A 14,873-nucleotide genomic window follows, 5' to 3' on the forward strand; every position below is an offset into this window, starting at 1 on the left:
CACGGTGCGTGGGTTCGAGCCCCGCGTCGGGCTCTGTGCTGACAGCTAGCTCAGAGCCTGGAGGCTGTCTTTGGATTCTGTATCTCCCTCTCTCTCTCTCTCTCTGTCCCTCCCGTGCTTTCTCTTTCTCTCTCTCAAAAATAAATAAAACGTAAAAAAAAAAAAAAAGATTATTTATTCGTATTTATTATTGTTTATGTGGGCCCACTTAAGTCCTCTGAAGAATACATAAATATCCCATCATTATCACCGTGACGACCTTCCAGGGTGCCTCCTCCCTAGACCTGAGCGCATCCCAGTGAGGCCTCTGGCCTGGCCGGCCTCCCCACGCCCCTAACCGGCCAGGAGGCTCCTGAGTGTGCCGTGACAGCGCTGCTCCCGCTCCGTCCGCTGCGCGTGGCCCACCCACCTTGGCTGTCCAGGCCGATGTCCATGACACCATGCTTGACCTTCATGTGCCGGCTCAGGTTGCCCTTGAGGTTAAACTTGCTGGAGCAGTAGGGGCACTTGAAGGGCTTGCTGCCCGCGTGCAGGTGCATGTGGCCCAGCAGGTTGTACATGCGGTTGAAGGACTTCCCACACACCTGGAACACACCGACTCCTGAGCCCTCGGGGAGCCCGCCGTCCCCGAACCCCCTGCCCGCTCCCGCCTCCCCGGTGCAGCCGGAGTCCCCATCGCTATGCACGGCACTCACTCTGTCCTTTTCCCCTGTGACCCCAGGGGCCTGTGAGACAGAGTGGAAGCCGCTCCTTGCTGGTCACTGTACCACCCTCCCTGGGCTGGGGTTACCAGAAGCCCAGGGCCCGGCTCTCCGACCACACAGAGTCCCACGCCTGGGCTCTTTCCCTGGGGCTGTGCGGGGACCTTCACCCTCTCCCCAGCTTTGAAAAAAATACAACCGCGGCAGCTTGTAGGCTCTGAACCCTGGCATTTTCACCCCAAGCTGGGCTCCCCTGCTCGTGCTGGCCAGGCCAGCTCTGAGTGGGTCTCAGCTGCGGCCGTCGTGCTGACTCTGGGCCGCCCGTGGGGACATCCCGCCTTGGGGCCCCGACAGCCTGGTACCTTGCATTTGAATGGCTTCACAGGCGAGTGTACAATCATGTGCGTCTTGAGGGTCTGCTTCTGCACGAAGGTCTTGAAGCAGATGTGGCACTGGTAGGGCCGGACGCTGGTATGGATCAGCATGTGTCGCTTCATGTTTGCCTGCAGGGTGAACTCCCGGCCACACACCTCGCACTTGAACTCCTTCACGCCCTGGCGGGGGTGGGGAGGAAGGGGTGATGGTCAGGGCCACACGACGGGCACAGCCTCTGGAAGTGTGTGTGTGTGTGTGTGTGTGTGTGTACCATAGTGTCTGAGTGAAATGGCTTCCTGGGGGTGTTCTGAACAGGGACCATGTGTTTAAAGTGGGGGAATGTTGGGGCAGGGCCACTTACTCCAGGAAGTCCTCCAGTCATAGGCAGAGACTGGCTGGGCCTCATGGTTCCTGCCCACACACCCGCTGTCTCCCGCTCACCTTGGCAGGTGTACCTGTAGGTTTGCACCAGCACACCAAGGCGAATGTGTTCATTCATTCATTCGTTCATTCATTCATTCATTCATTCATCCAGCAACTATTCCCTGGGCACCTGCTACAAGCCAGCATCACACACGCCAGGCACCAGGGACATGTGGCCAAGAAGGCAGCCGTAGCCTGGTGGACTGTCCTCAGGTCAAGAGCATGTGTATGCGTCTTTCCCCTCAGTCCCATCCTTCAGTGGTCTTTCTGGTTCACGGACCCCTTTGAGAATATGATTAAAAGCATGGACGCTCCAGGAAAAATGACACTCGAATCTGAATACAAGAAGTCCCAAACCTCTGGAGCCCATCCACTTGACCCCATGAGAGTTCTGCAAGCTTCCCTGGTGATAAGAACCACCTGAAGTTCTCGTTACCCATACAGCCTCTCAGGAGACTCCTCCCTGGAGATCCCGATCCAGTGGGCCCAGGAATTTTTAGTCTCAGCAGGTCCCCCAAGTGATTCCCATCATTGAAGGAGTTTGGGACGCTCGGCCCCAGGAGACAAAAATTCCAGGGGAAAACCCTCTGGTTTGACTGTCAACATGGTCTTTCGTGGTCTGGAGGTGACCCCCAGTGCGGGACAGGGTGCTGTGGGCACAGGGGGTCTGATGTATTGTCCGGGGAGGAAAGGACAAAAGTTGGGGGCTCATCTCTTTGCTGAGTCAGTAACTTAGAAGATCCCCAGTAGGACAGACACATGTCTGTGGTCACAGCTGCTGTCCCAAGTGCTTATTGGGGACAAAGTTTCGTATCATAATGTAACGGTGCCTGTGTCTCTTTCCTTTAGCAGATGGGGACACGTCATATCGCGGGTATGCTTGCTGGACACGCTGAAGAGGTGTCTGACCACCAGGGGGCCCTGCCCCGGGGCCGCCTCCCGCCCAAGTGCATGTTGCACACGTTGTGCAAATTCACGCCGATGACAGAGCTATGTGCGACTTTCTTAGCCTTTGCTTCTTGTTTTCAGTTTTGCTTCACAGTATTATTTCTCTTTGGACGCTTTGCAGACTCGTGGGGGTTTTCGGTAGAGGAGAAAGACGGTACGAACGGGGCACGCGTGCGTATCACTCTCACCCTCACCCCTGCTCTGCTTTTAAGGCTGAGCTCAGACTCAGCTTCAGAGTCCTTCTTAACACGACACTTCCGCAGCCCTACCAGCTGACTGGGGGGGGAACAGCTGCCATAAAACCTACAAATCATCTCCGCGCCGGTAGAAAACGTTCCCGGGGCAGGGAAGGCCTGACGGGCCCTCACTCCCGCACTCACTGCCGTGTGCACAGGAGAGGTGAGGACACAGGCTGGCCCTGGAGGGTCCCTGAGGCTGCCACGAGGGAAGGTGGGAGCTGTGCGCACATTCAGCGTCAAAGCGTGAAGCTGGTCGGATGTGGGGTAGAAACGATGGGGCAGCCTAAGTGCCAGAGAGGGGCTGGGGGACCCGAGAGGCCTCGTTCCGTCTGCCTGGACAGGAGGACCTCTGGGAGGGGGGGGCAGTGGCTGAAGGGACGGGAAGGGCGGCAGGGGACAATGGGTCAAAGTTATGTCTAAGGGACATAGTGGAGCAGGACAGCGTGTTCCATCTTCTAGCCCCACAAACCACTCTGCCTCGTTTGGCCATACTGGACTTCTCCGCAACAAGTATTTCCCCTTACGTCTGCTCTCTTTTCAAACGAAATGTATTTTGGGGCACCTGGGTGGCTCCGTCGGTTAAGCGTCTGACTCTTGGTTTCAGCTCAGGTTATGATCTCACGGTTTCACGGGTTTGAGTCCCGCGCAGGGGGGGGGGGGGGGGGCCACGTAGGGCGGCTCAAAGCCACACTCTGGGGGCCAAGCCTCCGGCTCAGGAAGCAGGATGCTAGGTTCCGGGGCCCGGTCTGGGAAGGGGTGGGGGTGGTCTCAGCTCTGGCTGAGAGTGGAGCCTGCTTGGGATTCTGTCTCGCTTTCTCTCTGCCCCTTCCCCACTCATGCTGTCTCTGTTGCTCTCAAAAGAAATAAACTAAGAAAGAAAGAAAGAAAGAAAGAAAGAAAGAAAGAAAGAAAGAAAGAAAGAAAGAAAGAAAGAAAGAAAATTAAACTTTTCCTAAAGGGAAGGCACAGGTTTTGATACACTTTTGTAATTACAAGGAGAAAGGAAACCCTCTGTATTTCTGTCATGTCCGTTGCCTTGGGGCCTCCTGGCCTCGACCCTCCAGTCTAAAATAGGAAGGAAGGGCAGGCTGCTTCAGTGGTTCTCCAACTGTGTTCCCTGGGGCCTGCAGGGGTTCCTCAAATATTGCATTCAAAAATTTTTATTTTATTTATTTTTTTAAAATGTTTATTTATCTTAATTTTTTTTAACGTTTATTTATTTTTGAGGGAGGGAGCAGGTGAGAGTGGGGGAGGGGCGGAGAGAGGGAGGCAGAGGCTCTGAAGCAGGCTCCATGCTGTGGGCACAGAGTATCCTGGAGGTGGGGGGGGGGTTTCCACAAACCCGGGGATCATGACCTGAGCTAAAATCAAGAGCTGGATGCTTAACCGACTGAGCCACTCAGGCGCTCCCAAAAATGTTTATTTTTGAGAGAGAGAGAGAGAGAGAGAGCGAGCATTAGCAGGGGAGGGGCAGAGAGAGAGGGACAGAGGATCTGAAGCGGGCTCCACGCTGACAGCAGAGAGCCCAATTCTGGGCTCCAACCCGTGAACCATGAAACCATGGCCCGAGCCAAAGCTGGCTGCTCAGCAGACTCAGCCACCCAGGTGCCCCTCACTCAAAACTTTACAAAGTAAGTTTTGCTATTAAAAAACCCCCTAATTTCAATTGTATTTTTTCTAATACTCATCCAAATAAACACGGAACTACAAACATAAGAAAAGTTCATCCGCGTAGCATCTAAATTAGCACCTAGATGATCTCAAGCACTATTTTGTAAGCACCGGGTGGAAGACCTACAGGAGGGACCTCAGATCTGGGGCAGGGCCCTTGGGAAGGGCCCTGGGGGGGGTGAGGGGTCCTGGGAAGGAGAGGGGAGGGGCCCTGCGAGGGAGGGGATGGGTCCTGGAGGGTAAGGGGGGAGGCGCCCTGGGGGTGAGAGGGGCGGGGCCCGGGAGGGTGAGGGGATGGGTCCTGGAGGGTAAGGGGGGAGGCGCCCTGTGGGGGAGAGGGGCGGGGCCCTGGGAGGGTGGGGGAGGGGCCCTAGGGGGTAAGGGAGGAGGCGCCCTGCGGGGGAGAGGGGCGGGGCCCTGGGGGTGGGGGCGGGGCCCTAGGGGACAAGGGGGAGGTGCCCTGGGGGGGAGAGGGGCGGGGCCCTGGGGGTGGGGGCGGGGCCCTAGGGGGCAAGGGGGAGGCGCCCTGGGGGTGAGAGGGGCGGGGCCCTGGGAGGGTGAGGGATGGGTCCTGGAGGGTAAGGGGGGAGGCGCCCTAGGGGTGAGAGGGGCGGGGCCCCGGGAGGGTGAGGGGATGGGTCCTGGAGGGTAAGGGGGGAGGCGCCCTGCGGGGGAGAGGGGCGGGGCCCTGGGGGGTGGGGGCGGGGCCCTAGGGGGCAAGGGGGGAGGCGCCCTGGGGGGGAGAGGGGCGGGGCCCTGGGGGGTGGGGGCGGGGCCCTAGGGGGCAAGGGGGGAGGCGCCCTGGGGGTGAGAGGGGCGGGGCCCCGGGAGGGTGAGGGGATGGGTCCTGGAGGGTAAGGGAGGAGGCGCCCTGAGGGGGAGAGGGGCGGGGCCCTGGGGGTAAGGGCGGGGCCCTAGGGGGCGAGGGGGGAGGTGCCCTGCGGGGGAGAGGGGCGGGGCCCTTGGAGGGTGGGGGAGGGGCACTAGGGGGCAAGGGAGGAGGCGCCCTGCGGGGTAGAGGGGCGGGGCCCTGGGGGTGGGGGCGGGGCACTAGGGGGCAAGGGGGGAGGCGCCCTGGGGGTGAGAGGGGCGGGGCCCTGGGAGGGTGGGGGAGGGGCCCTAGGGGGTGAGGGAGGAGGTGCCCTGCGGGGGAGAGGGGCGGGGCCCTGGGGGTGGGGGCGGGGCCCTAGGGGGCGAGGGGGGAGGCGCCCTGGGGGAGAGGGGCGGGGCCCCGGGCGGCGAGGGGGCGGGGCCCTAGGGGGCGAGGGGGGAGGCGCCCTGGGGGAGAGGGGCGGGGCCCCGGGCGGCGAGGGGGCGGGGCCCCGGGGGGAGGCGCCAGCCGGCCGGCCCTACCTTGTGGGTGAGGGAGTGCTGCTTGAGGTGGTGGATCTGGCTGAACTCCATGCCGCACTCCGTGCACACGAAGGGCCGCACGTTCTGGTGCTTGAGCATGTGGTTCTGCAGCTGGCTGCGGTAGTGGAAGGACTTGTCGCACTCGAGGCACTGGTAGAGGGTGGGGCCCTGGTGGGAGGCCAGGTGGCGCTTGAGCTGGGTCAGGGTGGAGAAGTCCAGGCCGCACTCGACGCAGACGTGGCAGCGGCCGCTCTCGTGCTTCACTTCGTGGGCCTTGAGCTCGCTGGGGTAGGCGAAGCCGCGGCCGCAGAAGTGGCAGCTGTACGGCTTGACCTCGGAGTGCAGCAGCATGTGGCGCTTGAGGTGGCTGGTCTGCGTGAAGGCCTTCTGGCACACCTGGCACTTGTGGGGCCGGGTGCCCTGGTGCGTCAGCAGGTGCGTCTGCAGGTGGCTGGGCTGCTTGAAGAGCTTGCTGCAGTGCGGGCACGAGTGCGGCTTGATGCCGTTGTGACCCAGGATGTGGGTCACCAGGTTGTACTTGGACGTGTAGGACTTCTCGCACATGCGGCACTGCCAGCGCTTCTGGCGGTCACCCGCCTCCACCAGGTAGGAGTCGTCGATCTGCACGTTGATGTCCAGCCGGTCCAGCTGGGCCTTCTTGTGGCGCTCCGCCGTCGAGCCCGCCGAGTCGGCCTCGAACTCGCCCGCCTCCTGCCACACGAAGCCCTGCTCCGGCTTCACGGGCTCCGGGGATTCCATGGTGGGGGCCTCGGGGTCGCTCAGGGGGGCCAGGTGGGGCGGCTCGAAGCCACACTCCACGGGCAGGGCCTCCGGCCCCGGCAGCGCCATGCCGGCTTCGGAGAAGCCGTCCCGGGCCGGGTCTGGGAAGTGGGGGTCGTAGGGGGCCGCGTCCAGCTCCGGCCTCGGGGCTCGGGGCAGGTGCCGCAGCGTCCGGGGCTTGCGGCTGAAGGCGCTGAGGTCGATCATCTTGACGGCGCTGCTCTGCACCAGGGGCTCGCAGCCGCCACTGGCCGCCTCGGCAGGGGCCTCCCCTGGGCCTGCATCCTTGTCGTCACCAGGCACGGACACCTCGTAGACCTCCTGCTCCTCCTCCTCCTCCTCCACCTTCTCGAACTTGACCTTGGGCACCAGCCGCACAGGCGGTCGCGTCTTCCGCCGGGTGTGCTTCTCGAAGGCCGCCTCCACCTCCAGCACCTCCTCTTCCGCCGGCTCCTCCAGGGCCCGCCCGTTGCAGGCCAGCTGGTAGATGTCGGGGCCCGGGGGCCCGGGCTCCCCAATGGCCGGCCCGGACAGCTCAGGCCCCAGGTCCGGGTAGAAGGCTTCGGGGCTTATGGTGGCTCCAAAGAGCTCATTTTCCGAGACCAGGCCCAGCACGGCGGCCTGAGCCAAGGACAGCACCACCACGGCATCCGTCTGTGTCCCTGAGTCCATGAAGCCCTCCATCCCGGGGCGGCTGGCTAGGAGGGCATCGCTGCGGGAAGAGAAGGGAACGTTAATGCCGCACACGCAACACGCAGACACGCATTCGGCGAGCGCTTGGCTGATCCGGGGTGCGTCTGTCCCTGACGTCTTTCTCCTCCTGCCCTGGGAACAGGACACACTTGCAATTACCGGGAGCAATGACACCCTCCGCATATCTGACCATCTTCTCCATCCCCCTGTGGGATCCTGGGTAAGCCCTGCCCCCTTGTTGGCCTCGGTCTTCCCACCTGCCACAGGAGGGTTGAATTCCCTCTTAAAGTAGGTTCCCCATAATGTCTTTCCAAGAGCAGCTCAAAAATCGGATTCAAAATCGCAGAAAGTAAAGTTCTATTTTAAAGTTTATTTATCATGGGAGAGAGCAAGAGAAGGGGAGGGGCAGAGAGAAGAGAGAGAGAATCCCAAGCAGGCTCCGCGCTGTCAGCATAGGGCCCCCGGAGGGCCTGGATCCCACCTACGGTGAGATCATGACCTGAGGGTTATCAAGATTCTGACGCTTAACTGAGCCACCCAGGGCCCCCCCCCCCTCTATTTTAAAAATCAATTTTGGAAAACCCATCTCCCTACATGTAACATATACCTCATTCCAACACATTCTGTAGCTTCACTGGCTTTGTTGCCAAGGCAATTAATTTCGCACAGACCCTCAGACTGTACAGTGAGGTGTTAAACAGCTGTCACCATGTGTAATGGCTTGACCATATGAGTGAGGTGCTTTGGTTAAAAAGAAAGAAAGAAAGAAAGAAAAAATAAATAAATAAGGAGCCGAGGTCGATCTGTCTTTCAAGCCTGATGCTATAAGACTGTGTCACAACAGGTTACTGTTCTGGATTAGCTGAGTATAATACATTCAGATATCCAAATGTATGCCAATTAAAAATACAGCTTTTGGGGTGCCTGGGTGGCTCCGTCGGTTAAGCGTTGGACTTGGGGTCAGGTCATGATCTCGCGGTTCAGGGGTTTGAGCCCCAAATGGGGTTCTGTGCTGACAGCCCAGAGCCTGGAGACAGTTTCAGATGCTGTGTCTCCCTCCCTCTCTGCTCCTCCCCCCACTCGCCCTCTGTCTCCAAAATAAATAGACATTAAAAAAAATTTTTTTTTTTAAATACAGCTTTTATCTGATTTGTACAACTGGAACCTCATGTGAGATCTGATTTGAAGGAAGGGCCTCGTGATGGCTAACATGTTTGAGAGAAGGTCTGAGGAGCCAGCTCCCAGGTTCCCAGGCATGCTCTCTGACCTACCAGGTCCTTTCACAGAAGCCAAGGCACCCACCTGCCTGGTCCAGACCCCGGGTGCGCTGGCCTTCCTAGGGACGGAGTAGCCGGCCTTGCACAGGGTTCTCGCACCCGCACCCGTGCGGAGCACCCAGCCCCTCCCGCCGGCCTCCCAGGCTTTCCTCAAATTCCACCTGTTCCTGGGACTTCCCGGCCCTCCCCGCCCACCCTGGCGCCCTCTCCGGGCCTCCCCAGGACCAGGATGTGTGCCCCGGATGTGGGAGGGCACGGTTAGAACGCCCACCCCGCTCAGCGCCTGCTCCAGGCGAAGGGGAAAGACATTCCTGGGGTGGCTCCCGCCTGCCTTGCCTGGTCTGGTCTCAGGGTCACGGTCAGGCGCATGGCGCGGGCTGCGGCCTTTCCTCAGGAAGCCGGCTCCGAGCCTGGTGTCTCCCTCCCCCCACAGGCCGGTGCAGCTTCCCCTTCCTGAAGCGGGCTAAAAATAAAATACCCCAGACAGGAATTTAGCTTCCTTGAAACAGACACTACAGATTAAACTATTAATCTTCAAGGAAGGCTCTCGTGGAAGGGGTCAGATGAACAGAACCTGACACGGGATTCAGGGTCCACCTGGAACAGGCTGGAGGGGCTACACCTGATTCAGCCCACCCCCCACTTCCCCTGCTGGAAAGAGCACGGAAATGGAGGTCAGGCAGCTCGGCCCCAAGTCCTAGCTCTGTCACTTACAAGTGACAAGAGTCACTCTGAGGAGAGTCACTTCAAAGTCACCTCTGCACCTCAGTTTCCCCATCTAAAAAATGGGAATGGAAACACCTACCCCTGCGAGGAAGGGTTGCAAGGGCCCAGGTCATAACCCGGTGAAGGGGGATTAGGTAATTATAAAGCCCTCACCAAATGTAAACAATTAACTTCGTTATTTGCCCAGACCTCTGGAAGAAGATTTTCCTGCCGGTAAGGCCACAGAGCCTAGAGATTTCTCCATTCCAGGGCCCCAAATTCTGCCAAGGTTGGGGTGTTTCTGGGACAAGAACTCATTCATTCCAGGAACTAAGAACTCATTCATTTTCTAGCGCGACAAAAACTTTGCTAAATCCCTGCTATGAGTTGGGCCTTGCGCTCAGACATTCGAGGGAGGCGAGGCAGGGTCCTGCCCTCAAGGAGTCCTCAGAGGAGACCACTGTGCCCCCTCGGGCCGCCCGGTGGGGCAGTATCCTTGCCTCTGCTCTCGGTGGCCAGTGTGACACAACTCCAGGTGATAGCCTTCACGCCCCGTTGTGGGTTTGAGCGAACCACAAACGCAGCACTTTTTCTAGACTTCCCTGAAGTCAGGGCCAGCGGAGGGAGGAACCCATCCCCAGCAGCGGAGCCTACGCTAGGTTTGGAGTTCAAATTCGCATTTTGCCCTTTTCTCGCTGGGGCAGATCCCACAGTGTCCCGAGCCTCAGATTCATTGCTGTGGAGGGGACGCAGTGCCTGGCCGTGGGGTGGTAAGGACAGGTGAGGACGTCAGCGCAAATGTTCGTGCCCTCGGGGCGCCCGGGCGGCTCAGTCGCTTGAGTGTCTGACTCTCGATTTCGGCTCAGGTCGCGAACCCGCGAACCCGGCGTCACAGGCTCGAGCCCTGTGTTGGGCTCCGTGCTGATGGCATAGAGCCTGCTTGGGATTCTCTCTTTCCTGCTCTCTCTGCCCCTCCCCTGCCTGCACTTGCTCACATGCTCTCTCTCAGAATAAATACACTTAAAAAAATAATTTAAAAAAAATGTTAGTTTTCTCTTTGTCTTCCTCTCCTCAATCCCAAAGCTGGCACCCTCCCTTCCTGGCAACCTCAAGGGACCTGGGGAGCGGGAGCAAAGAAATCCTCACTCTGGCGGCAGAGGAGCCGTGGGGAGCTGGAGCTCAGGTCTGGTGTGGTCCCCCCCGAGGGGCGGGTCACCGTACAGGTGACCATCCTGTTAGGAGTGACCTTTAAGACCGAAAGGGGCCACTCCTAAGGATCACCCCAGCCCCCGACCAGGCAGGCGTCCCCTTCCCGGGGGAGCAGGCAGGCAGTTTTGACTTTGGGGCTGGACTCCAGGTTTCTGTGACAGGAGCCCATGCCTGGGTGTAAAAGGGGACCTGCTCAGGGGTCTGTGCCCAAGCGGGGCGGGACGCAGAGGGGCCAACGAGCCACAAATGTGGGCAAAAGGGCTACAGGTCTGGCTTTGCTGAGCGCTCAGAAGGTCCCAGGTGAGTCATTTAATCCGAAAAACCACCCCATGGGGAGTGGGCGTGGGGGTCGCGTGCCCTTCGTTTCACAGCCCAGGAACCCTGCGCCTAAGTCACATGCTTAGCGTCCTGTCGGGGCACAGCTGGGTCTGCGGGCAGGCCTGTGGGCCCTCCAGCCCGGCCCCATCCGGGCCCGGCGCGCCCAGCTCGGTTCCTTTGCCTGTGCACCCTGGCAGGTGGCGTCAGGGGTGTGGGCCTGGCCGCAGCTCCCGGGTGCTGCCCTGGGGTCCTCAGGTCCCGGGGAGACAGCAGGTGCTCATGGGCCCCGGGCAAACTGCGACTGGGAAGCCTCGGGGCTATTCCTGTCTGGCTGCTCCGGGGTCCCCTCTAGGGCGGCCAGGGGCCCCTACCGGTCTGCACCCCGACCGCACTTCCTCCTGGAGTCCGCACGAGCCCCGTGCCCGCCTGGCCAGGCCAACCCCTGCCTTCCACTTACACGGGACAGACACTTGCCTGAGCAGAACACATACCACCCTGCGCATGCGCGTGCGGGTTGCGCAGGGGCCCCGTGTGCGGAGAGAGAGGCCCCGAGAGAGGAGACAGACGGTATCTGATCCCCCTGCATTTCACGTGCGTGTTCCGTCCGCCACCCAGAGAAACGGGTAGCTGGGCAGGCGGGGGCTCTGCAACCCAGTGTCACTACTTCTCCTCCTCCTGGGCCACCTTTTAGGTCTCCCCTCCGCACACACTGGCTCTCGCCCTTGTGTTTAGGCCCCAGCTTGAGGCTACCCAGGGCGGGAGCAGAGCCTGCCAGGTGCGCACCACCTGGGAGCCAGGCACCTCCCCCAACCCAGGCCCCTTGTGTCATCTGCCTGGAGCCCCCTGGTGGCGCTCCCCTCTCAGGGCAAGGCCTTTGCCCCACCACTCGTGCCGGGGCTCAGAACAAAAGCTCACCAGTGTCCAGGAGAGAGGGGAACTGGGACCTTCGCGGGCTCTCCACAGCCTGCTAGGAGGAGAGGGGCATCCATCCGGGCAGGATGGAGTTCAGCCTCCTGCCAGGGTACCCTTGGTTCCCCAGGGTGCAGAGAAAGGACATGGCTCCGGCAGGGAAACGAAGGGGAGGGAATAGCTTAAACCCTGGAGCTGGGAGTGGGGGGAAGGGAGGCCACAGCAGAAGTGGGGAGGCCGAGGAGGTGAGAGGGGAGAGAAAGGGGGAGGGAAGAGTGGGAGAGGGAGACTTAGAGGGGGAGAGGGAGAGATGGAGAGAGGGAAGGAGGGGAAGGGAGAGAGGGGGAGAGGGGAGGGATGAGGAAGTTGGGGGAAAGGGGAGGGAGAGGCTGTGGAGGTCAAGAAACAAAAGCAGAGGAAGGAGAGGGAATGAGCAGTCCTATTTCCCAGGGCACCAGCCCCCTGGGGAGGGCCCTAAGCCACACCCCTGAGGCCCAGCAGGAGGCCTTCCCCAGCCAGACAGGGACCCGTGCCCCCCACCCCCCCAGAGCGCTGTCCCTGCTGTCCCTTCACCTACTGGGTACTACAATGGTCCCTATAAACACGGACACTCTTGTTAAATGCATTAATGAGGGACTTGCTGTGTGACCCCGGACAAGTCACCTGACCGCACAGGGTTTCGGTTTCCTCATCTGTCAAAAGGGCACAAGTGGCTCGTTGGAACCTTGAGCATGGGTTAATCCTTGGCCTACCTGCCCGTCACCCAGCATCACCACTGCATTTCTTCTCCCCACACTGCTCTGAAAGCACCTTTCCTGTCAGGGAGTCCCCTGCCCTGTGCACATTCCCCTCTGAGAGCAGGAGAGGGCTGGGGCACTTGGGGTGGCCAGTGTCCCCAAAACACAGACTGTGGGGCGGAGTTCGGGTGGAAGATGTGGGAGGCCTGGACTGGCTTGGGGCTGCTGGGATAGGAGCCTCTGTGAAGGAAGTGACCACCGGCTTATTCTCGGACTAAATTCTACCACCGGGACATCGTCTCAAAATCCAACTGCCGACCTAGGAATACCCTGGGCCTTCTGCCATCCCAGCCTTGGGATGTCCCCACGCGCCCACGATCAGTTCACTTTGATGACCGACCACCCGTGGAGGGTCTAGTAGGTGTCAGGACCTGTGCCCTGACCCGTGCTCCACAGAGCTCTGGGGCTTCTGCTGGGAGGGCGAGTTTACCCCTGGCCCCTTCATGTTGGCCTTGAATCACCAGGTGGCCCAGAGGCAAAGTCTCCAGTCCTGCCACGGAACCACTGACCCAGTTACAGCTACTGGGGACCCACAAGGTGCTGGGTACCAGTCTCGGTTGTAGGGATACTGTTGACAGCAAAATGAAGTTCCCGCCCGCAAGGAGCTGCCCTGGGCGGGCTCTCTGGGTTGGGGGGTGCAGCCCTGGGGGTGGGGCCCTGGGGAGACAGTTCGGGGGCCAGTAGAGAACAGAGGATGGTCTCACTCCCATCGGGCATTCCCACCCCATGGCATCCGGCTCCGGCTTCTCTTTCTGCCCCCGTCACCAGCTGTACTGCTGGGGCTCTATGTGCGTCTGGGCCCCTGGGTCCAGAGAGGCTGAGCCTGGCGTGTGCGCGGCAGGTGGCTTCTCCAGGGAGGGCGATCCCAGGTGTAAGCACTCATGGACTTCAACTTGTGGCAAAACCGCCCTCCATTTCCCCGGCCGTCTCCCTCACTGAAGACTTAAAGGTAAATCCGCTCACGTCCCCAGAAAGGAAGAGGAAGCAGAAGCCAGAGCTGGAGTCTTGTGCAAACCTCGGGGCTCCTTGCCACAGTCTCACTTCTGCCAGCCCCGGGCCTCACTGGACTCAGCAGCGTGAGGCCCGCAATGAGGGAGCAGACAGGGGGGTGGGGTGCGGCGGCCAAGGGGGAAGTGTGTGAGTCTCCCTTTGTCTCAGCTTCCCCTTTTCTCCGTGGACAGATTTGCTGAGCCCGCCTCCAGGAGTCAGAGTGGCTGGGCCACCAACACAGTGCCACCGGCCCACAAACCGCACGTACAGCGTGCCCGACCACTTCTTTTTACAGATGAGGAAAGGGAGGCCCAGGGAAGGGACTGGTCCAAGGTCACACAGTGAGAGGGCAAGGCAAAGACAGGTTGTGGCCCCAAGCCCACCCTCAGCCATGTGGCCTATAGGATAAAGTCCTCGTGCCTTAGCTGAGTGCTCGGTGCTGTTCCCAGCCAGGCTCTGCCTGACCCTCCACTAAATCTTCCCGTACCTTTGCAGTGTGCACAAACACCTGTTTCCTACCTCAGGGCTTTTGCACAGGCTGACCCCTCTGCCAGGCCTGCCCTTCCCCTGCACTGAGTGAAAACCCCCTCATCCTTTAAGGTTCATCGCAGGCACCGCCTCCGGGGAAGCATTCCTCAGCCTGTGGGGCAGGGCGAGGGCCTCTTCCACAGCCTGAGACCCTCAGGTTAATTTTACTGTACATTTGGCCAGGCCGCGGTGCCCCGCTGTTTGGTCAAACACCCGTCTAGATGTTGCAGGGAACTATCCTGTGGGTATGATCAACATCGTACAACCAGTTTACTTTAAGCAAAGCAGACTGCCCTCCGTAATGGGGGCAGGTCTCATCCGGTCAGCTGAAGCCTTAGGAGAACATCGGAGGTTTCCCAGAGAAGAAGGAATTCTGCCTCAAGACGGAATCCTGGAAATCCTGCCCAAGTTTCCAGCTTGCCAGTCTGCCCTGCAGATTTCGGACTTGCCAGCCCCCACAATTGGGTGAGCCAATTCCTTAAAATAAATCCCTCTCTCTCTTTGTGTGTGTGTGTGTGTGTATATATATATATATATATATATATATATATATATATATATATCTCCATCCTACTGGTTCTGTTTCTCTGGAAAAGTCTATACGATCACGCTGATTCATAACTGTATGTTTATGATCATCTCCCCTACCAGACATCCCACCCAGAGGACAGTGACGGTGGGGGAACACGGTGGGCCCAGTGGGGGAGAGTGCTGACAGAAAGACACTGGGGTAGGCAGGCCAGGAGGAAAGAGCCCACGGTCACTGAGGGCTCTGGAATGAACGAATGAAGGAATGAGTGGGACCTGGGTGAAATCCTTGCCAGAGTTCCACAGATGCTTTGCTCTTCTCTGCCTCTATACCTGCCTCAACCTCAGGACAATCCTGCCTCTTCCACAGGGGGGGCCTCCAGGCTGCACAGAGGAGGCCTTGCTCAGAGTCCCCAGGGGTTCAGGCCC

At 59.9% G+C, this 14,873-nt stretch overlaps 1 protein-coding gene across 4 annotated transcripts in view; it reads right to left on the reverse strand.

The window, feature by feature from the left end:
- ZNF710 (zinc finger protein 710) overlaps positions 1-14,873 on the reverse strand; it is a 70,470-nt gene that overhangs the window by 5,848 nt on the left and 49,749 nt on the right. For 3 of the 4 annotated variants that reach the window (XM_042988046.1, XM_042988045.1, XM_042988044.1), the window contains exons 2-4: positions 5,711-7,202; positions 1,064-1,255; positions 410-584 (exon numbers count right to left, since the gene is read on the reverse strand). In XM_042988046.1, coding sequence (XP_042843980.1) covers positions 410-584; positions 1,064-1,255; positions 5,711-7,174 — 1,831 coding nt within the window. In that variant the 5' untranslated portion in view covers positions 7,175-7,202. Of the gene's footprint in view, positions 1-409; positions 585-1,063; positions 1,256-5,710; positions 7,477-14,873 lie in introns of those variants that run through there. The other variant, XM_015535775.2, reaches the window with a different exon arrangement.

Source organism: Panthera tigris, chromosome B3 (assembly GCF_018350195.1).
Source record: "Panthera tigris isolate Pti1 chromosome B3, P.tigris_Pti1_mat1.1, whole genome shotgun sequence".
In the NCBI taxonomy this organism is placed as follows: Eukaryota; Metazoa; Chordata; class Mammalia; order Carnivora; family Felidae; genus Panthera; species Panthera tigris.